Source organism: Anolis sagrei, chromosome 6 (genome assembly GCF_037176765.1).
Source record: "Anolis sagrei isolate rAnoSag1 chromosome 6, rAnoSag1.mat, whole genome shotgun sequence".
Taxonomy (NCBI): domain Eukaryota; kingdom Metazoa; phylum Chordata; class Lepidosauria; order Squamata; family Dactyloidae; genus Anolis; species Anolis sagrei.
Genome location: NC_090026.1, coordinates 5381894 through 5407151, shown reverse-complemented (window position 1 = coordinate 5407151; position 25258 = coordinate 5381894). Strand labels below are relative to the sequence as shown.

Genomic DNA, 25258 nt, shown 5'->3' with positions numbered 1-25258 from the left:
TGTGGTGGAGGCTCCTTCTTTGGAAGGTTTTAAACAGAGGCTGGATGGCCATCTGTCAGGGGTGATTTGAATGCAATATTCCTGCTTCTTGGCAGAATGGGGTTGGACTGGATGGCCCATGAGGTCTCTTCCAACTCTAGGATTCTATGTGTGCAGGATAAACCTTTAAAAACAAGCTTTTGTCCTCAGGAAGCATCCTGTGCTGCACATGAGTCAATATTTCTATATATCAGTATGCCTTCTGTGCACAAAACCATGTGCAAATTTCATGACAACTATGAGTACATCTCAAATGAATACAGTTTGACACCACTTCAACTGCCATGGTTCCATTCTATGGCATGGAAGTTGTAGTAGGTGTGCCTGTAGCTTAGTAGCTGTCAGTTTGAGGTAAACCTCAGTGGGAGAAAATTCTCAGTCTGTGAAAACGCCTCACAGTGTGAGGTAGGCCTATGAGAAGGTCTGGTATGAGACACTTTGGTGAGAGAAACCCCAGGTTGAGGTCCTCATGTGTAAAGTTGCGTGTAAAACTCCTGTGTGAAGCTCCTGTGTAGCTTCCGTGTGAGAGAAGCCATTTATCTGTATGAGGAAGCCCAGTGTGGAAGCAAAGAAAGAATATAAAGAACTTTATTTGTGTTATGGAAACCTTGTTGTATCACAAGTGCGATTGGTGGGGACGAGAGAGAGGGCCTTTTCGGTGGTGGCCCCTTGACTCTGGAACTCATTTCCTAAGGACATCAGGCATGCCCCAACTCTGGCAGTCTTTAGGAGGAGCTTGAAGACGTGGTTGTTCCAGTGTGCCTTCCCAGAATAATGATCCCATAACCCTTTGTCCTCCAAAGCACTTTCCATTGTTTTACGTCTGCTTGTATGTTTCCACAAATCGCCCCATCACTTTTTCGCCCATGTCCAGCATTATTTTTAATTTTAATTACATTTGGCCTACCCGTAGATTTTAAAGTGTGTTGTCCTATTGATAATGCTTATGTTATTGTTTTATTGTTTTGTTGTTTTTAAATTGCTTGTATTGTTGTTGTTATTGCTTGTATTGTTGTATTCTGGGCTCGGCCTCATGAAAGCCGCACCGAGTCCCCTGGGGAGATGGTAGCAGAGTATAAATAAATTGTTATTATTATTATTGTTGTTGTTTTTGTAAATAGTGTGACCATATTATTTTATTACAAAGAAAAGCCTTCTAAGGAAGAGATAACATTGGTCTGGGTGTTTTTGTTCTTTTCATCACTTTTGGCTACTGGTACTGGGTCACGCTGCTGCAAAGAAGTTACTGTGTTGTGCAATTATGGGAAGGGGTCTTTTGTTAAGAAGCCCAATCACCCAACAGAACCCTTATGTAGAGAGCATCCCCCCCCCCTGTCGCAACTCACCCTCTCCAGGAAGACATCTCTTTTGGTGAACTTGCGGACGGCCGTGAGGGTGTCCTGCACGATGCCCATGACGGGTCGGTTGGACTGGGGAGTGACAATCATACGGGGCACCATGGCCAGTTCCTGGATTTCTGCCCGGGTCTCAAGGGACTGGGGGAGGTGCAGGTTCATCTCGTCTCCATCAAAGTCAGCGTTGTACGGGGTGGTCACACTGCCAGGACAAGAGAGACAGCCATATAAGCCTCTGCCTTGATCCAGAGCCAACCTAGGGACTGCACTCTAGGCACCTTCCCATCCTTCAAAGGCCTTCCTTACAGGCTGAAGGGTGCCCAAAACAAACTTGTGTTCATCTATGTAATTCCCACAATATATAATATTAAAGACAACAACTGTCAACAATAGCGGTGGATTTCTTATTCAACTTTGACAAGGTTCTCTCCAAGAAACCACTGTGTCCCTATTGTTAAACTAACTTCTTCTCAGTACAAAAGACCAATTATTATTTTTATTATTATTAAACTACATTTATACCCCACCCTTCTCACCCCAGTGGGGGACTCAGGGTGGCTTACAATCCATGGCATACAATGCCGCATTACACATATAATAATAAACATAATACATTAATTTAAACAATTAACATATCAATTTAAACATACAATAATAAACATGAGATAATAATTCAAATATAAATACAATAACAAGCTTAGGAGTAATTCAAATAGAAATACAATAAAAAAACTTAAAAGTAAACATACAATAATTCAAATATAAATACAAAAAAGAGCTTAAAAGTAAACATTGAATCCCAACCAAAGAGGACTGATGGAAAATGCATAGTAACCTTTTAGATTGAGATGCTCAACCAGACTGGGGGCTATTACTACTGAAAATGTCCTAGCTTAATGCCCCTGATGCATTGCCTTGAGCATCAGTTGAGGACAGGCACACCTTGCTGCACTGCAGGAGCCATTTAGGTTAACTTGAAGTGATGTTGGATCATTCTTGATTGTTTTTGGAGGGACATTTGGTGTTTTTTTTGGGTGGGGGATGCATTCTCAAGTATCTTTTAGCAACGGGTATTTTGGCAGAATAATGGACATGGTGAAGTCCTTAGATTCCTACCCTTGAACTATATAGCGACTTCATCTATTGCTTCTTAAACTTACATTCAAGCTGGTGTTCAAAATCTGTTTTGGATTATGTAATTCCTAAAACCTTAAAGATGTCAACAGCAAATCACTGGTTCTTAAAAGGAGGAGGATGCAATGCAACTCAGTGTAGCAAGCATTTGGACTTATCTGCCTCACAGCAACATTTCCAAGATCTGCACCACACCTGCTCCGCCTTCTCATTTCCCTCTCTCTGCTCTCACACAGACAGCAATGGAGTATTGCAAAACAGAAGGGGGAAAAACAAGGGCTCACCTGAGATTGAGGCGGAAGGTGGACCACGGCAGGATCCGGACCCTGTGCCCCATCATGGACATTTTGTGCAATGTGGGTTGCCGGTTGAAAATGACAATATCCCCATCGCACATGTGTCGCTCGACCTGGAAGGTGGAAGAATGGAAGAGCCTTTGTTAGTAACCTCCAAGATCAGAAAGGAACACTGAAATAAAATGTACACATTTCTGCAGTCAAATGCAAATGTCCTAGGGCTCAACGGTGATGATAAAAATATATGTGATGTAAATATACATGTAGAATAGGAGATCCTTGGTTTCTTTTGCCTTCTCACACCCTTCCTTGGTCTGCCATTATCTTGGCACATCTCCTAGGCCAGTGGTTCTAATGGCATGACCCCTTCATACAGTTCCTCATGTTGTGGTGACCCCCAACCATGAAATGTTTTTTGTTGCTAATTCATAACTTTAATTTTGCTACTGTTATGAACTGTAATGTAAATATCTGATATACAGCATATATTTTCATTCACTGGACCAAATTTGATCCAAATTCCTGATACGCCCATATTTGAATACTGGTGGGTTTGGGTGAGGGTTGATTTCGTCATTTGGAAATTGTAGTTGATGGGATTTATAGTTCACTTATCATCAAAGAGCATTCTGCACTCCATTAACAATAGAATTGGGCCAAACTTCCCACACAGAACCCCAATGACCAACAGAAAAGAATGTGTTTTTGGATGGTCTTTGGCGACCCCTCTGACACCCCTTCGTGACCCCCCCCCCAGGTCTTGACCTCCAGGTTGAGAAATAGTGTCCTAGGCATTTGATGCTCCCATTCAATAGGATTCCCTAAAAAGCCTTCCCTGCAGAAAGCTGAACTGACCTTGTAGCCAATCTGCAGGTGGAGGTCGCTGGGCTTGGGGTGAAAACGGAGGTCAATCCTGTCCCCGTTGTCACGAATAATGTATTTGGCTCCCGGGTATTGGCTGTTCCCTCTGCGGACCAACTCTTGGAGCCTGGAGGAGATGGGGAGAGTGAACAAGAACAGTTCAGAGGAATGAAGATCTAGGCCTCTGACTCCAAATCCGAACAACAGGTGCAGCAGCTATGGTGCATGGACCCTCACCTGTCAATGTTGAAGGGCGTCACTATCTCTGCAAAGGTCATGTTGGCAGCGATGGAGCGAGGCACTCCCACCTGGTCGATGGAGAGGTTGGGATCCGGGGTGATGACAGTCCGGGCTGAGAAATCCACTCGTTTCCCCATTAGGTTCCCTCGCACGCGCCCCTCTTTTCCCTTCAGCCGCTGTTTCAGGGATTTCAGAGGTCGCCCTGATTTCTGCATGGCCTGTGAACCAGGAGGGAGAAAAGTCAACGAAAGCTGAAGCAATGTCTCCCTTGGTCATTCCACAGATATATAAACCCTTTTTCCTAGTTCCAACAGACCTCACTACCTCTGAGGATGCTTGCCATAGATGCAGGCGAAATGTCAGGAGAGAATGCCTCTAGAACACGGTCATACAGCCCGAAAAAACCTACAACAACCCAATGTCTCCCTGCTTGCTGTGCCCATGGAAAGGAGGCAACAGAGTGCAATTTTCCCCTGCTGAGGAAGCAGAGTAGCAATCGGATTTCCTACTATGGAGGAAATCTGCTCCAGGCACTTACCCGAGGCAGCCCGGGCAGCTCGTTGTCCACCATGGTGGCCACGTGAAACTGCAGGAGTTTGACATCTTCAGCAATGACATGGGCAGCTGCCCCGTTCTGTTCATTCCTCCGGAGCTGGTTGTTGATCTTCACAATGTCGGCCAGTTTGTGAGTCAAGTCATCCTGGAGAATGGTGGGAAGGATAAGGAAAGATATACATGCTAGAACACAAATGTGTACATGTACACCTCTGCAGGTGTTGAACATATGCTTAACTGCTATTCTGTTGGCCTCTGAGTGGGAAGGAGGCAGCCAGCAAGACACAGTTACATCGTGTCTTATATACAGGGTGAAGCAGCATAACTTCCTTTTTAAAAATGTGCGCCATTCAGTCGGTTCAAGATGTAGCGGAGCGCTAGTGGTCCCGTTCGAGAGGCGGGAGTATAAAGTTTTATCCTGACACAGTTCAGTTGCCATCATGCGTTGGAACAGTGAGGAGCGTGCTTTTGCCGTTGAGGCCTACTTTTTGAGCAGAGTGGCCGGCCCGCTCTCCAGACTTGGCCCCTTGTGATTTTATTTATTTATTATTTATTTGCTTTATTTGTATACCGCTGTTCTCAGCCCTTAGGCGACTCACAGCGGTCAACAACAATAGCAGCAAAAATTCAATGCTAACAACAACAGGATATTTAAAAACAATTAACACAATAACAGATTAAGCAATTAACACAATAACCATTCACTGGCGTCTCATAACTGAAAACATGATCCAAACTCGTCATCCATTGTTCCGTTCCTATATTCATTGCACTGCCTATTCAAACGCCTGTTCAAATAACCAGGTTTTCACTTTTCTCTGAAATACTATTAATGATGGAGCCAATCTGATGTCCGTAGGAAGGGCATTCCATAGCCGAGGGGCCACCGCCGAGAAGGCCCTGTCTCTCGTCCCCGCCAGCCGTGCCTGTGTTGCAGGTGGGATCGAGAGCAGGGCCTCCCTGGAAGATCTCAAAGTCCTAGTGGGTTCGTAGGCAGAGATGCGATCGGATAGGTAACTTGGGCCGGAACCGTTTAAGGCTTTATAGGCCAACGCCAGCACTTTGAATTTTTTTCTATGGGGTTTTTTGAAATCCCGTGTTTATGTGAACCGTGTCCAAGGACCCTACAAGATTTGAAGACCAACGTCCAGGAAGAAATTGCCAACAGAACGCCTGCTATACTGGCAAGAGTCATGACAAACACCAGAAATCGGTTTACTCAGTGTATGGAGATGGGGGACGGCACCTACCTAATTTGATCTTCAAAACTACGTAAAACAAAACTTTAGGTATGCACCTACATTATACATTTTTTTAAAAAAAATCTGACTCATACAATGGGTTTTATTAAGTTTTGAAAAAGAAAGTTATGCTGCCTCACCTTGTACTACATCTTTTTTTTCTAAGATTTTGTAAGCCTGAGGGCAAATTAACATTTTGCAAGCAATTCTAAGCGACTTTATGAATGAAGAGTAGGGTAAAAATTATCTTTAAAACCATATTCTAAAGCAGGGGTCCACAAGCTTTTTGAACAGAGGCCCAGGTCACAGTCCCTCAAACTGTTGGAGGGCCGGATTATAACATATCTTATTTGTAGTGCAAAAATCACTTAAAAACAATACAATAATTAACATGAAGAACAATTTAACAAATATAAACTTATTCGTATCTCAATAGGAAGTCGCCCATCATTTTAGTCGCCCTCCTCTGGACACACCCCAGCTTGTCAAGAGAGATATTGACAAGCTGGAATGTGTCCAGAGGAGGGCGACTGGGTCTGGAGAACAAGCCCTATGAGGAGCGGCTTAAGGAGCTGGGCATGTTTAGCCTGAAGAAGAGAAGGCTGAGAGGAGATATGATAGCCATGTATAAATATGTGAGAGGAAGCCACAGGGAGGAGGGAGCAAGCTTGTTTTCTGCTTCTTTGGAGACTAGGATGCGGAACTACAAGAGAGGAGATTCCTTCTGAACATGAGGAAGAACTTCCTGACTGTGAGAGCCGTTCAGCAGTGGAACTCTCTGCCCCGGAGTGTGGTGGAGGCTCCTTCTTTGGAAGCTTTTAAACAGAGGCTGGACGGCCATCTGTCAGGGGTGATTTGAATGCAATATTCCTGCTTCTTGGCAGAATGGGGTTGGACTGGATGGCCCATGAGGTCTCTTCCAACTCTTTGATTCTATGATTCTAAGTGTGGGCCTGCTTTTGGCTCATGAGATACGATTGTTGTTGTTGTTGTTGTTGTGTGCTTTCAAGTAGTTTCAGACTTAGGTTGACCCTGAGCAAGAGCAATGACCTTGGAGGGCCTTAGTTTGAGGACCCCTGTTCTAAAGGATATCCTATTGAAGATGGAGAAGGCTTTTTTCTGCTGCTTTAGAGACCAGATCACAATGGAACAATGAATTCAAACTGCAGGAAAACAGATTCCAATTGAAATTCCCTGACGGTAAGAGCCATCTGACAGTGGAATCTACTACAGCCTGAGAGTCTAGCTTCTCTGGAGCTTTTTAAACAGAGGCTGGATGGCTATCTGTTGGGAGGGCTTGGGAGTCAAAGCCAAGCCAACAGTCCACTCCACTGGCCCAGTCCATCCCTTTATTCCAGGCATGGGGCAAACTTCGGCTTTCCCTCCAGGTGTTTTGGACTTCAACACCCACCATTCCGAACAGCCTACCGGCTGTTCGGAATGGTGGGTGTTGAAGTCCAAAACACCTGGAGGGAGGGCCGAACTTTGCCCCATGCCATGCCTGCTTTATTACCTGATTCCGCGCGGAGCCCTGCATGACCACGGCCGGCCTGACGGAGAGCGGTGGGACGGGGAGCACCGTGCAGATCATCCACTCTGGCCGGGCGAACTTGGGGTCCATGCCCAGGATGAAGCACTCCTCATCCGAGATGCGCTTGAAGATCTCGTGCACCCGCTCCGGGCTGAGCAGGATCTTCTTCTCCTGGGAATCCTCATTGACGTGCTTCCACTCAGCGTACAGCTCCAGGCCCGAGCGGCGGATCCTCGGCTGGTAGCGCCCACATCCGCCATGGCCCTGCAGCAAGAGAAAGGAAGAAGAGGCATCAGGGGGAGGACTGTTGCAGGAAAAAAAGGATTCAACCTAGACATTAGAAAGAATTTCCTGATGGCAAGAGAGGTTCAGCAACTGAACATGCTACTGTGGAGTCTCCTTCTCAGGCTGGGGGTGGTGGTGGGGGATGTTAAGCAGAGGCTGAATGGTCACGTGTCAGGAAGGCTGGGAAGTTTAGTTTCACAACCCTGTGTGTTTTTATGAGCTCCCTGCAAATAATTTGCTCCTATTTTTATCTCATTAGAGTCTTTTAACATTTTATCCTGTACATGTGGCCTGCCCACTATTATCGTGATTGTGTTTATTGGAATGTTATTTTGTTACTGTATTTATACCTTTTTTTCTATGTAATTTAGATGATGTTGCTTGTTGTTTATGTTTCAGTTTTATTTTGCTGTCACATGTAAGCCGCTCCGAGTCCCCATTGGGGAGATAGTGGCGGAGTATAAAGCTTATTATTATTATTATTATTATTATTATTATTATTATTCTCAAGTATAAGCCTGACAAAAATTAATAAGGGTAAAACGAAAGACCTATGCTGGAAATGCGAAAAAGAAAAAGGCAATTTCACTCACATGTGGTGGGGCTGTAGAAAAATAAAAAACTATTGGCTACAAATCCACAAAAACATGGAAAAGATCTTAAATATAAAATTTAACCCAAGACCGGAAACACTACTGTTGGGAATACTAGTCACCAAAATAGAAAAAAATAAAGATAAAGTGTTTTTCTACTTAATCACAGCTGCAAGGATGACACTAGCAAAATTGTGGAAAACAGTAGAACAGTGGACAATAAAGATAATGGATATAATTAGTATGGATATACTAACTCAAAAAATTTCACTCAGTAACGCAAAGCCCCAAAAAACGGACTAGAAAGCAGTCTTAGATTTCGTTAGAGAACAGAACAAAGAGATATATATTATGGATTTGTAACTGAAACCCAAGGAGAATAATAAAAGAAAAAATAGATAACAATAGAAGTAAGCGAAGAGATTAATATGTTTGCGATTTAATTGATTTTTCAAACAAGATTATGGAAAGAAAAATGTATTATCCTGTAATAATGTTATAATTTGAACAGATATAAACAAGGACAAACATGTATAACTGATATAATGGATAGAGACAACCTGGGCAATCCTGGAAGTAAAACTATCTTCCCCCTCCTCCCCCCTACCTTCCACATAGTGTATCCCCTCCCTACCTCGTCCTCACCCCTTTTTCTCTATTCCCTACCCCCATCCCAATGTCTATGTAAACCTTCCCCCCCCCCCACTCCTCTGCTTTGACCTCTTTCTTTTATTGTAATTGTGGAAAATCTAATAAAAAAATAATAAAAAAGTATAAGTCTAGTTTTTCAGTCCTTTTTTAAGGCTGAAAATGTCCCCTTCGGCTTATACTCGAGTCAAGGTTATTTATTATTTTACTTTGTTGTTGTTGTTGTTGTCGTTATTATTAATATTATTATGACTACTATTACTACTACTACTACTACTACTACTACATTTCTTATTTGATTCTATTTATTTCCCACCCTCAGCTTATACTCAATTCAATAAGATAAGACCTGTTTCCTCCTTTCTGGCTTTCAGAAAGAAATTAAAATTATGGTTTTGGGACCAGGCTTTCAGACTGTAGATGTATGGAGCACTTTAGAGGGACATTGACTGGAATGGCGATATGGCTGATGAGACTGTTTTACTGTTCTAATAATTGCTGATGTATTGTTTTAATTATGATTTGTGTTCAATTGTAGTTTTATTATTATTATTGTTATGTAGTTGTATCGGTGCCCATTGTAATTGTAATTGTTACAATTGCCCATTGTAACAATTGTAATTGTTATAATTGTTATGTAGTTGTATCGGTGCCAATGGGCGTCGTATCGGTGCCCATTGTAAGCTGTCCTGAGTCCCCCTTCGAGGGTAGAGAAGTGACAGGGTAAAAATACTAGAAATAATAAGTTTTCCCAGTTTTTTGTGGTAAAATTAGGTGCCTCGGCTTATATTTGGGTTGGCTTATACTTGAGTATAAGCCGTATATACTTGAGTATATACGGTATATATTCCTGATAGGCAGAAGGGGTTGGACTGGATGTCCAGAAGCCTCTTTGTTTGGAGGGAAGCTGATTGGTTCTTCAATGGGTTTGTTTATTTGTTTACTGTATTTTACTTGTTTGTTTGTTTGTTTACTGTATTTATATATTGCCTTCCCCACCCCTGGGGGACTCAAAGCGGTTCCCAACATAACTCATGACAAAATCAAATGCCTTACATGTATAAAGCATCACATATAACAATAGATTAAAACCATTAAAATTATAATGCAATAAACAACAAACACAACATAAAAATTTAAGTCTTGCATCAGTATTGAGGTTATCTTTGTTTCCATACTTTGATACTCCTGTCATTCACTAAATACCTTCTTTAACAACCAGGTCTTAAGTTCTTTCCTAAATGCTGGGAGGGAGGGAGCTGATCTAATCTCATTAGGGAGGGAGTTCCCAAGGGAGCCACCACTGAGAAGGCCCTGTTTCTCGTTCCCGTCAATCGAATCCGTGAAGGCAGTGGGACCGAGAGCAAGGCAGGTCTTAGTGTTCTAGCTGGCTCATAAAGGGAGATGCGTTCAGACAGGTAAGCTGGACTGGAACTGTTTAGAGATTTATAGGCTAAAGCCAGCACTCTGAATTCTGCTCGGTGGCAGACAGGTTCAGTCTGAAGTCCTATGCTGAGAAAAATTATGAACCCTTCCCCTAATTTCTTACCTTTGACTCAGTATTAAATGTAACAAGTATCTTATAATTTTACAGCAATAATTTTAGTGGATGACCCACCTCTAATGACAGATATACCACGGCCCCCAAATCAGTAGTATCATCCACATTAGGGAAAAGGTGTCATCCCTACCAATTTTTTAGGTCTTCCATACAATTCCGTTATGCTTCAACTAGGCATTACCACAGATTTATGCTAGAGAACCTAAAAAAATCCTAGAGAATACCTTCCTAGGAGTTTTCTAGGTCCTTCAAGCTAGTTTTAAGGTAACTTGTGATTTATTTCAATATGGTATACTGTTATTCAGTTTCCTCTTTCCACAAGTTCAGAATTGTATCCTCCACAAATATGAGCATACTGTACTTCCTTGGAGATCTAAAGAGCCGGCTTTAGAATAGCAGGTTACTCAACAGCTGTAGTAAATCTTGCCAATCAAAAGACTGGGTCAGGGTGAGCTCCTGACCTTCAGCCCAGCTCCCTACCTACCTAGCAGATCGAAAACAGCAATGCGAGTAGATGAATAGGAACTGCATTAAGCAGGGAGGTATTTTAGGCATGGCGTTTCGAAGGAAAGTTTACAAACAAAGAAAGCTCTTTGGCAAGGACATGGAGCGATAGCACCCCCCTGTAGCTGGAACCGAGCACAGCCTCCAAAGATGCCGAATGATGAGAAAAAAACCTATATATACCTCTATCTGTTGTCTGTCTTGTCATTTTATAATCAACATTAAATGTTTGCTGTATATGTGTTCTATGATCTGCCCTGAGTCTCCTTTGGGGTGAGAAGAAGAGAAGGCTGAGAGGGGATATGATAGCCATGTATAAATATGTGAGAGGAAGCCACAGGGAGGAGGGAGCAAGCTTGTTTTCGGCTTCCCTGGAGACTAGGACGCAATGGAATAATGGCTTCAAACTACAAGAGAGGAGATTCCATCTGAACATGAGGAAGAACTTCCTGACTGTGAGAGCCGTTCAGCAGAGGAACTCTCTGCCCCGGAGTGTGGTGGAGACTTTTAAACAGAGGCTGGATGGCCATCTGTCAGGGGTGATTTGAATGCAATATTCCTGCTTCTTGGCAGAATGGGGTTGGACTGGATGGCCCAGGAGGTCTCTTCCAACTCTTTGATTCTATGATTCTATGAATATAAGTTCTGTAAATAATAAACTAAATTTCCAAAACCATTTTTGTAAAATATTACATATCCAGTTATAACATTACTGATAATAAGCCATTTTTTTAAATATCAAGCATAACTATTGGTTTAAAATGTAACAAATTTATTTAGATACATATCTATTCACTTCACATAACTGTAGCGTACTTTATGACTTGCAACATAGACCCAGGTTGAATTGCAACTAATTATTTTAAAAGGTAATAAGTTACTAATGCCTGAATTTACACATTTACTCGATATCATTATCCTATAAAGGTTTTTTTAAGCTTCCTGGTTTAACAGCCTCAGAGCTACGAGCACTTGATTCTAGCAGCTCCCACTGTAAATGGAGCAAGCTCTAAAGCTGTGCACCTAAATTTATCAGTTGCCTGGAGACCTCAAAGGCAACAAACCAGCACTTTGCTAATTGGAGTTAATTGGCAGTGGGGCTGGGAGTCAGCAGCATGTGGGCCAAATGCCAGAAGATTCTGCCTTCTGTGACCTGGTTTGGAGGACTGGAACTTGCTGGAAATCTGTTGCAGAAAGCATTGAAAACAGGACCCTCAGATTCATCTCAGAGTGTCTTTGCTGCTGTATTTTGTGTTGTCCGTGAGATTGGTACATAAGGTGAGGTTGGCTCAACTTTCCTGGGTGTATATTCCTATTGCTAGCCATTCTTGACATTCTACACCCTCCTGCTTCCCTTTTGTTTTTGGACATTAATCCACATTAAATGCCTGGGATTTCTGCAGGCAAGGTGAGTCAACAGAGACATGTAATGGGGCTCAACTATAATCCCAGGAAGTAGTAAAGGGGCCCCTTAACAGACTGTTCATCAATAGTTCCCCACCCTTAACTAATTTCACTTTTGAGAAGGGATTTTTAGTTCAGAACTCTGTCGTGCGGGATGTAGAGTGGCTTCAAAAACAAAGTGCCCCCATCTTCTTGAGCAACCTTCATCTCAATCTCCTCCATTTTAGACAAGGCACAACAGAAAAGGAATGCACTGAGGTCTGTGTTAACATGTCAGCATCCTAATTCAGTTTCACCCACTGCCTTGAGGCATAAAATGTAACAGCTCAAGGACAGAACAAAATTGAACTGAATTGTAACTAAAGACTGTATGGCTGAACCATTGACCTTGGTTTTTTTTCCTTTGATGACCCCATTAAGTTTTATTATGAGAATTAGCCATGTATAAATATGTGAGAGGAAGCCACAGGGAGGAGGGAGCAAGCTTGTTTCCTGCTTCCTTGGAGACTAGGACGCGGAACAATGGCTTCAAACTACAAGAAAGGAGATTCCATCTGAACATGAGGAACTTCCTGACTGTGAGAGCCGTTCAGCAGTGGAACTCTCTGCCCCGGAGTGTGGTGGAGGCTCCTTCTTTGGAAGCTTTTAAACAGAGGCTGGATGGCCATCTGTCAGGGGTGATTTGAATGCAATATTCCTGCTTCTTGGCAGAATGGGGTTGGACTGGACGGCCCAGGAGGTCTCTTCAAACTCTTTGATTCTATGATTCTATGAACTAAATATTTATACGCACATGTGCTGTGATTGCCTTTAGTTCATCGTTATGTGAACTTATACATTTCTGACAACCAACAAGCTGTTCCTCTTTACCTATGAAAAAAGGCAGCCATTTTGCACAAATGTGATTACGTACAACAAAACACATCATCGTGGAAAAGGGAGCAAAAAGCAAATATTGTTGCAAAAATCCCATCAATGTTTTGAGCAACCAGGAATGTTTTCAAGAAGGCCGACGTCAAGAATAGAAAAACCTGATACTTAAAAAGGAGATGCCAGAAAACGACATCTCAGATATGAGCATCACACCCCCTGCGCCCCACGACTTGTCCTTCTGACCTTTTCCTTTGTGATGTCTTCGTCTCCCTCCGGCTGCTCCACGCCAAACTTGTTGTCCATCTCTTCTCCCCCTTCACAGATGTTCTTGCCTTTGCAAAGGTCATAGACATGGGTCAGGCGCTTCTTTGGTTGTCCCTTGGATTTGGTCAGGATATCTTTGATCTTTGGATTGTTCTGCAGAAACAGAGCAAAACAGAGACCTGTTGGAAAAGGTGATTAAAACCCGACCTTCCTGACACTTCACTATTTGCCCCAAACATGCAGATTACTAAACACCTGCATATAAATTCCAGAAATCTGTTCGTGTCCAGTGTAATCCAAACCATACTGAACAGACTGCAGGGTTGAATTCAGTGCTACAACAACTTCATATATTCATACCTACATTTGCACATGTGCATTTGAGTTGGTAAAAATGTGAACATTTAATCACAGCTCCTCACAGATTCTATCAGAAGTGAGTAGACACTTCATCCTCGTCCAGCCTCAGCTCACAGCAGGCCTCCTGACACCTGCTAGTTTGGGAGATTGTAGCTATACAAACCTACCTCACTGATAAATTCACATAAAATGGAGATTCCTTATAATCTAAAGAAAGATCAGTCTCATACCATGGATCAGTTATGCCTAATAACTCTTAGAGCAGGGATGGGCAAACTTTGACCCTCCAAGTGTTTTGGACTTGGAGTTGAAGTCCAAAACACTGGAGGGCCAAAGTTTGCCCGTGTCTGTGTTAAGAGTAAAGGCACATTGCTGGACCACAGATGAAAGGCAGGTCATGTAGGACCCAATTGGTATTCTTTGTCTCCAATGAGATACAAGTAGTGCCTTGAAAGTACTTTTCCTCAATGCCTCAGGCAGCAAGGGCCACAGGCCACCTTTCATGGTGTAACTCTCTCCCTTCCATATGGTTATCCTCTCTGGTGGATTACTGGAGATCCATGGTCAATTTACCTCAAGGAACCCTGCCCCCTTCTCTTCTCCGGGGCATCACTAATTCTGTTGCCTTGCATGTATGGAAAATGGTTTCAGTGTCAAACATCGAAGGGGGGGGGGGGAGCTAAGTGAATATCAAGAAGTTAAGCTTGAGTCACATGGACAAGACAGAAGGGCAGATGGTCCTCCTGTAGAAATTCTCCATGAAAGAGGACACTTTAAAAGCCAATGGAAAAGGAAATTAATAAAATGCTAAGTGGCCAAGAGTCCATTTCTGGTTTGCAAAAAGCAGCCTCAGGGGACTGCCTGCGCAGTCATCAGCCAGTGAAATAAAGACAAATTATTTCCAACTTGAATTCGTTTGTACCTTTTTATATGAGCAGAAATGATCACCAGCATGACCACTGCAATTTTTAACTATCGGTGCAATTATATTTCCTTTGCTTGTTATTGCACCTATAACGTGGTAAAACTAGGTCACAGGATTGTTTTTATTTTGGCTTTTGCCTTCCTTGGAGGCCGAGAGTGTGTCCTCTGATAACACAATTGAAATGTTTATCCTTAAAGCTTACAATTAACTGTGGTAAGCACCAAAAAGTCTTCAAAGTACCAATACTCTTCTCAAAAAGAAGGGGACTTTTCTGTCTTAGTGAGACCATTTATTTGTGTTGAGACTCAGCATTCTGGCACCATACCTACTACTAGTAGTAGGAGAAGAAGAAGGAGTGATGCAGAAGCAGAGGAGATTTGCATCTCAATTGCTGTTTAAGACAATCTGTGTTCTGTGGGTCGCGACAATTTGACAGAGATTGCTGAGATATAAGACATGAAATGTTGAAGACCACTGAAGTTTGTCAACAGGAATACAGATATGCTTCTGGAACACAACCAAAATTACAACAACCCAGTGATTCTGGCCATGAAAGCCTTCGACAATACAAGGAATACAGGTAGTCTCACCTGTGGCACATAACTATAAGCAACCAATCAAAAAAGCTATTGCCCAATGAGGAAAAAGGTATAAAGTTATCTTTCCTGAGCCCAACTAGACACAAAAGAGCCCTACTAGACAGGTTAGTAAAAAAAATCTTGTCTGGATTCATGTCCAAGGAGACAAATCAGCTTCTGTACTCACCGAGTCAACCAGCAGTTTGGAGCAGAAGAAGCAAACGCAGCGGAGAACTTTCATTGTCTTGCCCAAGAAACCCACGTGGAAAACAGGCTTGGCCAGCTCAATGTGTCCAAAGTGGCCAGGACATTCTGTCATGTTGCCTGCCGGGTGGGAGCGAAAGGAGACACCATCAGCCCCTCTTCCTCAGAGAACCTCACCCAACAATTCGGTGGTTGGTCTCTTCCAACTCCAAGTCTTACCTTCCTAATGAAGGCATTCTAGCCAATACCCGTTTGTTTCATTTAGATTCTGCCACTCTCTCAATATTGGATCAAATACACCAACTAATGTAAGTTACACAGCTTCAAACAGTGATTTTTTAAAACAATTACAACTACCTTAAAACCACTAATTGAGAACGATTTTAAGAGCATGTAATGCTACAATCACAATGGTTAATATGCAATATAATGTTTTCATTGTCTGTGTATACATGTTGCTATGTGCCTTCAAGTTCCCCGTTGTCTTATGGTGATACAATGAGCTTCATGGGTGTGTTGCAGGAATGTAGTGAGAAATGACAAAAAAACTTAGAAAGGTATGTTCTTATCTTCTGATTCATGTATTTTTAAAAATATAAATGAAAACTTTTAATGAGATATGTTGTGTTCCCCCTACATTTCAATTGACCGTATTTACTCGAGTATGAGCCGACCCACCTAATTTTACCAGAAAAAACTGAGAAAACCTATTAATTCAAGTAATAATAATAATAATAATAATAAACCTTTATTTATACCCCGCTACCATTTCCCGCAGGACTCGGTGTGGCTTACAAGTGGCTGAGCCCAATACATCATAAAACATAACAGCAACAATACAACAATAAATAACTCAAAACAAAACAATAATGACATGACGCAATTAAAAACCTATAAGTATAAAAAGTATAAGCCGAGGATGGGAAATGCAGCTGCTACTGGTAAATGTCAAAATAGAAATACGTTAACTGAGCATCGGTAGGTTAAATGTTTTTGAATATTTACATAAACCTGTAATTTAAGATAAGACTGTCCAACTCTGATTAAACCATTATTCTAACCTTCTTCAATGTAAATGTGCTTACGTATCCTTCCAATAATAAGAGTAAAATAATAACTGTAATAAAAATAATAATATTGAAGTAAAAAGGAAATGTAATAACAGTAATAGAGCAAAATAATAAATGTAATAATAGAGAAAATAATATAACAATATAATAAAATAATAAATGTAATAATAAAAATAATAGAGTAAAATAATACATATAATAATTAGCATAAAATAAATGTAATAAATAATAACACAGTAGAATAATAAATAACTTTTGACTCGAGTATAAGCTGAAGGGAGCTTTTACAGCCTTAAAGGGCTGAAAAACTAGGCTTATACTGGAATACATACAGTATGTATGTGTTCATATCTCTTATAAGGGAGGGACTGGCTTAACCTCCGGTTTGCTAGTAAAATTGAATTACTGTGTCTAGTAAGAAAGTGTCACCACTGCTCAATGTAAGCAAAATTTGTTTCAAGTAAAAAAAAACCAACCAAAACTTTTAAACAATGTATAAAATTACCTTCTGGCGATGTTTATGAGCTGTATATGAAGCATAAATGAATGCTGTGTAAGGGTTAGGGTGAATCTGTACACCTTTATTGACAGTAGGTGTTAATGAAAGCCTTAATCGACAGACTAACCTGCACAAGTCTGGCACCGCCCGGTCCTCTCAATGACACCTTGCCGAGGGTCCATCAAGCCTCCCAGCTTGGGGCGGCCCCCTTCTGTTGTCTCGGGGTACTTGATCCCCCCTTCCGTCACCGACATCCGTTTCTGGAAAGGAAAAGCAAAGACAAAATCAGTATAGCCTTGGCATGGGCAAATTTTGTCCCTCTAGATATTCTGGTCTTCAACTCCCATAATTCCTAACAACCTAACCATGCCCATGCCTGGTATTATAGCCAATATAACAAGACAATGCAAATTTCAAAAACTTAGAGAAGTGGTGCTAACAGATCTACTGCATTTCTTTAATTCTAGGATGCATTCAATTGTTAAAGACGTTTATATGGGGAAAATGCATCTCAGAATTGCAGAAATATAGTATTTTTATCCAAGAGTACCCAAAAACCATAAGGCACATCAAATCTATGAGAGGTTTGCTCTAGGCACAGGAAAATAAGAAATGGAACACTACAGTACATTACAGTTATTCTATCTCCTTAATGGGAAAATGTATATCACAAAGGACGACCACCTCACCCGCCTCATAGGAAACCTGCTACAAAACAGGAGCTTTTTTGTTGCGTTCCAGGGCCAGAGACGCAGATGGCGGAAACAGAACGGCCTGCCTCAGGAGAGCGTGCTTGCTCCATCCATGTACAACATCTACACAAATGACCAGCCTCTGCCAGAAGGGACAGAAAGCTTCATCTATGCTGATGATCGTGCCATTACCGCTCAAGCAGGGAGCTTTGAGATGGTTTGAAAAGAAGCTCTCAGAAGCTCTAGGTGCTCTTACTGCCTATTACAGGGAAAACCAGCTGATCCCTAATCCATCTAACACACAGACATGCGCCTTTCACCTTAAGAACAGACAAGCATCCTGAGCTCTGAGGATTACCTGGGAAGGAATCCCACTGGAGCATTGCAGCATACCCAAATACCTGGGAGTCACTCTGGACCATACCCTGACCTACAAGAAGCACTGCCTGAAAATCAAGCAAAAAGTGGGCGCTAGAAACAACATCATATGAAAGCTGTCTGGCACAACCTGGGGATCACAACCAGACTCAGTGAAGACATCTGCCCTTGCGCTACGCTACTCTGCTGCTGAGTACGCATGCCCAGTGTGGAACGCATCTCACCACACTAAAACAGTAGATGTGGCCCTTAATGAGACATGCCGCATTATCACAGGGCACACAGAAGACTGGGCAACTTGGAAGGTGCTGAACAGACTGCGCTCTGGCACCACGAGATGCAGAGCCAATCTTAAGAAATGGGGCTACAGGGTGGAATCCTCAGCATGCGGGTGCGGAGAAGAGCAAACCACTGACCACCTGCTGCAATGCAACCTGAGCTCTGCCACATGCACAATGGAGGACCTTCTTGCGGCAACACCAGAGGCACTCCAAGAGGCCAGATACTGGTCAAAGGACATTTAATCAACTACCAAGTTTGCAAAATCTGTGTTTGTTTTTTAATCTGTTTGTTTCTTTTGTTCTGTTGAAATGTAATACAATGGTATGGTTGCTGATGACACGATAAATAAATATCTCCTTAATAATCTCCCAAATGAATTTTATTCTGATGGGTTAAGGAGGCCTTCAAAACTATGGAATGAATCCAGTTTTGATACTTTTTCCTGCCACAGCTCAATGCTATCGAATCCTGGGAGTTGTGGCTTCATGAAGTTCCAGGACTCTTTTGGCAGAGTAAGTTAAAAGCCTAATCAAACTACAACTTTTGGGATTCCACAGCATTGGACCATGGCTGTTTGAAGGGTTGTCAAACTGCACTGATTCTACAGTGTAGCTGCACTCCAAAACTAGAGAGTGGGGCACAAATTTGTTCACCCACCAAGCAGCTATTTAATGCAAGAATTTTTAAATGCTCCAATACAAAGTGTAATGTCACATTCGATGCTATTCTCTCCTGTCAACTCAACTCTGTAACTGTAAAAAGAGTTCCAAGTACACAGCCAGAAACAAAGGGCAGCATGATCTGAGAGATTGGTTTTACATATTTCTCTCACTGCACATATTGGAAGGAAGGACAACAAAGAAAACCATTGGAAGTGTTGTGTGCAATGCAAGATTTATGCAGGGAGATTCTGGACAAAATCAAAGAGGTTTCGAATAGAAATACACAATTTATACAAAAATCTAAGTCTTCGATATTTACTCCGTGTCCAGCAGCTCTGGTTGCTATAGAAATATATGACTCATACCAAAACCAACTCGACAGTAGCCTCCAAATAACAATGTTAGATAAACCAAGTCACCGTGTTATATGAAAATATGAGTGTTACAGGATTTAAATCCCCAAATGCTTCCACACTTGAAGGAATATCACCTCAGAAGTCCTTATAGCAGTGTTTCTCAACCTTCCTAATGTCAATGTATTGTCGAAGGCTTTCATGGCTGGAATCACTAGGTTCTTGTGGTTTTTTTCGGGCTATAGGGCCATGTTCTAGAGGCATTTCTCCTGACGTTTCGCCTGCATCTATGGCAAGCATCCTCAGAGGTCGCGACCCCTCAATACAGTTCCTCATATTGTCGTGACCCCGAACTATAGCATTATTTTTGTTGATACTTCATAACTATAATTTTGCTACTGTTATGAATTGTAACGTAAATATCTGATATGCAGGTTGTATTTTCATTCACTGGACCAAATTTGGCACAAATACCTGATATGCCCAAATTTGAATAATGGTGGGGTTCGGAGGGTGGGCGGGGGATTGATATTGTCATTTGGGAGTTTTAGTTGCTGGGATTTATAGTTCACCTACAAAGAGCATTCTGAACTCCACCAACAATGGAATTGAACCAAACTTGGCACACAGAACTCCCATGATCAATAGAAAATACTGAAAGGGTTTGGTGGGCATTGACCTTGTGTTTGAGAGTTGTAGTTCACCTACATCCAGAGATCACTATGGACTCAAACAATGATGTATCTGGACCAAACTTGGAGCGAATACTCAATATGCCCAAATGTGAGCACTGGTGGAGTTTGGAGAAACTAAAGCTTGACCTTTGGGAGATGTAGTTGCTGGGATTTATAGTTCACCTCCAATCAAAGAGCATTCTGAACCCCACCAATTATAAAATTGGGTCAAACTTTCCACACAGAATCCCATGACCAACGGAAAATACTGTGTTTTATTTTTGTCTTTGGCGACTCCTTTTACCCCTCCTTACGACCCCCAGGTTGAGAAATGCTGCCTGATAGAATGGGGTTGTTGTTGTTCATTCGTTCAGTCGTCTCCGACTCTTCGTGACCTCATGGACCAGCCCACGCCAGAGCTCCCTGTCGGCCGTTACCACCCCCAGCTCCCTCAAGGTCAGTCCAGTCACTTCAAGGATGCCATCCATCCATCTTGCCCTTGGTCGGCCCCTCTTCCTTTTGCCTTCCACTTTCCCCAGCATAATTGTCTTCTCTAGGCTTTCCTGTCTCCTCATGATGTGGCCAAAGTACTTCAAGAATGGGGAACGCTACAGAAATACAGTTGGCCCCCCATATCCCCAGATTCTCCAGCTATGGATACAACCACCAACAGGTTGAAAATACTCACCAAAATACAAATAAATCCACATATAAAACATGGACTTTTGATGTTTTATGTTAGGAAACACCATTGATTTCAATGACCCATAGAAGTGGGTCAGACGCCAGTGGTGACCGCTGCATAGAAGTAATCTTGGAGGGAGTCTTGATTACTGTTCTTCCCAAATAAAATCCCTCATTTATGTATAATAAAGGGAGAGGTGGAGTAACATTCACAGTTTTAAGTTTCAGGTAAAGGCAATCCCCAGGTTACAGACATCCAACTTATAGATGACTCCTAGTTAAGAATAGGGCTGAGACAACAGGAAGTGAAAGAGATCTCCCTCTCAGATGGGAAATTCATTCCTGAAAGAATATTATCAAGGGAAAAAGTCTCTCAACTAAAGCCTTATCACCAATCCTTGTTTCCCTATGCTATCCAAAGCGCATCTATCTATATGGCTGGAGTAATACTTAGTTCTGACTTAGATACAAATTCAACTTAAGAACAAACCTACTGAATTTATTTATTTATATACTACTTTTCTCACCCCTGGGGGGAGGGGGGTGTCTCAAACCAGTTCCCAACATAATCCATGGCACAATTCAATGCCTAACACATATAAAACATATCAAATTAGCCACATATAATAGATTAAAACCATTAAACTATAAATCACAAACACAACATAAACATTTAAGTCTTGCATCGATCACGAGGATATCTTAACTATTTCCATATTTATCATTCACTGAATGCCTTCTTGAACAACCAGGTATTGTTTCCTAAATGCTAGGAGGGAGGGGACAATCTGATCTTGGTAGGGAGGGAGTTTCACAGATGAGGGGCCACCACCAAGAAGGCCCTGTCTCTTGTCCCTGCCAATTGCACCTGCAAAGGCAGTGGGACCGAGAGTAGGGCCTCCCCGGCAGATCTTAATGTTCTAGCTGGCTCACAAAGGGATATGCGTTCAGATAGGTAAGCAGAACCTAACCGGTCTATAACTTGGAGACTGCCTCAACTTTGAGCATTATTGAGTATTATTATTGAGTATTATTATTCTGCTTTATCTCCCCAAAGGGAAACAAGATGAATAAAAGCCTTCCAATGAAATTAAAAATTAAATAAAACCCTCAGTGGAAGGATATATGAAATGCCTAAAATGAATAAATAAAAGCCTCAAAATATCATGCAAAAATAAATAATATAAATGAATAAAATAATATATTGGATAGAAAACCCCAAAAGGTAATGCAAGAATGCATAAATGTTTCCAGTAGCAATGTGAAAATAAATAAACAAAAGCCTCTAAATGTCATCATGCAATATATATATATACATACACATAACACAGATTTTTTTTAAAAAGTAAAGCAAGAATGCACAAAATATTCTGAATGCAATGTAAAATAAATACCAGCCTCCAAATGTCATACAAAAAATAATGAACTATTATAAAGGAATAACAAGGTATAAATAAATAAAAGCCTCCAAATGTCTTAAAAACTTATGCATTATTATAAAGGACTATAATAACATAAATGGATAAGAAAACTCAAAATGTAATGCAAGAATGCACAAAATCTTGCAAATGTAAGGTATAAATAAATGCCTCCAAATGTCATGCAAAAACTAATGCAATATTATAAAAGAATAACATAATATAAAAATAAATAATATAAATAAATGGATAAGAAAGCTCAAAATGTAATGCAAAAATGCATAAACTCTTGCAAATAATATAATAAATATATAATATAATAAAAACATAATATAAATATAAATAAATGGATAAGAAAATCCAAAATATAATGCAAGAATGCACAAAATCTTGCAAATGCAAGGTAAAAATAAATAAAAGTCTAATAAATGGATAAGAAAACCCATAATGTAATGCAAGAATGCATAAACTCTCACAAATGTAAAAATAAATAAAAGCCTCCAAATGTCATGGAAGAATTAATGCAATATTATAAAAAATAACATAATATAAATATCAATAATAATATAAAGAAATGGATAAGGAAGCTCAAAATGTAATGCAAGAATGCATAAACTCTTGCAAATAATATAATAAATATATAATAAATATAATAAAAAGCATAATATAAATAAAATAAAAGGATAAGAAAATGCATAAAATAAATGGATAAGAAAACCCAAAATACAATGCAAGAGTGCATAAAATCTTGCAAATATAATATAATAAATATAATAAAAAGCATAATACAAATATAAATAAATGGATATGAAAACTCAAAATAAATTGCAAGAATGCATAAACTCTTGCAAATAACATAATAAATATATAACATAAAAATATAATAAAAAGCATAATATAAATATAAATAAATGGATAAGAAAACCCAAAATACAATGCAAGAATGCATAAACTCTTGCAAATGATATAATAAATATACAATATAATAAAAATAGAAACATAATATAAATGTAAATAAATGGGTAAGAAAACTCAAAATGTAATGCAAGAATGCATAAACTCTTGCAAATATAATATAATAAATATAAAAAAGCATATTATAAATATAAAGAAATTGATACAAAAAACCAAAATATAATTTAAGAATGCATAAACTCTTGAAAATATAATATAATAAATATATAATATAATAAATATAATAAAATGCGTAATATAAATATAAATGGATAAGAAAACCCAAAATATAATGCAAGAATGCATAAACTCTTGCAAATATAATAAATATATAATGTAATAAATATATAATATATAATATATATAATAAAGATAATAAAAAGCATCATATAAATGTAAATAAATGGATAAGAAAACCCAAAATATAATGCAAGAATGCATAAACTCTTGCAAATATAATAAATATATAATGTAATAAATATATAATATAATAAAGATAATAAAAAGCATCATATAAATGTAAATAAATGGATAAGAAAACCCAAAATATAATGCAAGAATGCATAAACTCTTGCAAATATAATAAATATATAATGTAATAAATATATAATATAATAAAGACAATAAAAAGCATCATATAAATGTAAATAAATGGATAAGAAAACCCAAAATATAATGCAAGAATGCATAAACTCTTGCAAATATAATAAATATATAATGTAATAAATATATAATATAATAAAGATAATAAAAAGCATCATATAAATGTAAATAAATGGATAAGAAAACCCAAAATATAATGGAGAATGCAATTATAATATATAATTATATATTATAAATTACAATATAATGCAAGAATGCACAAAATCTTGCAAATGCATGGTAAAAATAAATATAAAACGCCTCCAGATGTCATGCCAAAACAAATAATATAAATGTATTAAAAAACAATATAAATATATGTAAAATAGGGAATCGTTAACCCAATTATTCCTCCCATCCATTGCAAAGCTAAATGACAACACGGAAAGAAAGGGTGCCATTATTATTGTAATTATTGTGTGTTTGTTTGGTTTGTCTTTTTTGGGGGGGTGCACCAGCATGGGGGGGTGCGTACCATCTCATCCGGGCTGAGGATGCCGAACTGCACGCGCTTGATGGTGCGCAGTGGGCATGCGCTGTCCCCGGAGGGCGCCCCCCCGTGCATCTTGGCGGCGGTGGCAGTGGCTCTGCTCCTCCCGGGGTCACGTGACGCAGCCGCCTCAGCTCTGCCTCCGCCTCACAAGCCCGCCGCCAGTCTGGAAGGAGGCGTCCACGGAGGAGGAGCGCCGCCCTTCTCTCCTCTCCTCTTCTCTCCCCTTCCCCGCCGCTTCTCCTCCTCACACAGACACTTCGCCGAACGATACACCGCCTCACGCCGCTACTCCCGAACTCCTCCCGCCGGCCGACCGTCTGACAATCTCCACTCGCCCCCACCGCGACCACGTCCAGCCGCCTTCTCCCCTCCCTGCTATCCTTCCCCTCCGCGCTCTACAGCGCTTCTGAGCCTGTGGCGCTCTGGCGCGGCTTTAAATAGGCTCACCCCCTCTACGGGGTTGCACGGCCAGGGCGGCAGGGGTGGTGACGGCGCCTGTGGGCGGGGCCGCGGCTGCGTCGTCTCTGAGAAAGCGAAGGGCGGGGCTTAGCCGGAGAGCAAGGAAATACGAAGGCGGGGTTGTGGAGGGGGAAAAGGGCGAAACCAATTCTCAGGAGGGGGGGGGGAACAGAAGTATGTTTTGTTTCCTTTTGGAGATCTGCCTCTTCCACACGATCGTATAACCCACAATATCAAGACAGAAAGTCCCACAATATCTGCTTTGAACTGGGTTATGATCTAGTACAATAAACTATATATATATATATATATATATATATATTATATCATATTACATTATATCAAATATAGTATATATATTGTGGTATAATAATATACTACAGTATAATAGAGAGATAGATAGTACTGTAATAAACTATATTATATAGTACAATAAACTATATATATATGCTGGTCGCTTCGGTGCTCTGATGTACAAGAAGCACTGCCTGAATATCAAGCAAAAAGTGGGCGCTAGAAACAATATCATACGAAACCTGACTGGCAC

At 40.6% G+C, this 25258-nt stretch overlaps 1 protein-coding gene across 1 annotated transcript in view; it reads right to left on the bottom strand.

Annotated features, from left to right (window-relative positions):
• Positions 1–24650, bottom strand: part of POLR2A (RNA polymerase II subunit A) — a 46169-nt gene extending 21519 nt beyond the window's left edge. Inside the window, exons 1-10 of the mRNA XM_060779851.2 lie at positions 24235–24650; positions 17148–17280; positions 15435–15571; positions 13364–13537; positions 7235–7516; positions 4464–4625; positions 3923–4143; positions 3680–3812; positions 2813–2937; positions 1386–1596 (exon numbers count right to left, since the gene is read on the bottom strand). Of these exons, the coding sequence (XP_060635834.1) occupies positions 1386–1596; positions 2813–2937; positions 3680–3812; positions 3923–4143; positions 4464–4625; positions 7235–7516; positions 13364–13537; positions 15435–15571; positions 17148–17280; positions 24235–24324 (1668 nt within the window). The 5' untranslated portion in view covers positions 24325–24650. The remainder of the gene's footprint in view (positions 1–1385; positions 1597–2812; positions 2938–3679; positions 3813–3922; positions 4144–4463; positions 4626–7234; positions 7517–13363; positions 13538–15434; positions 15572–17147; positions 17281–24234) is intronic.
• Positions 24651–25258: the final 608 nt, after the last annotated feature.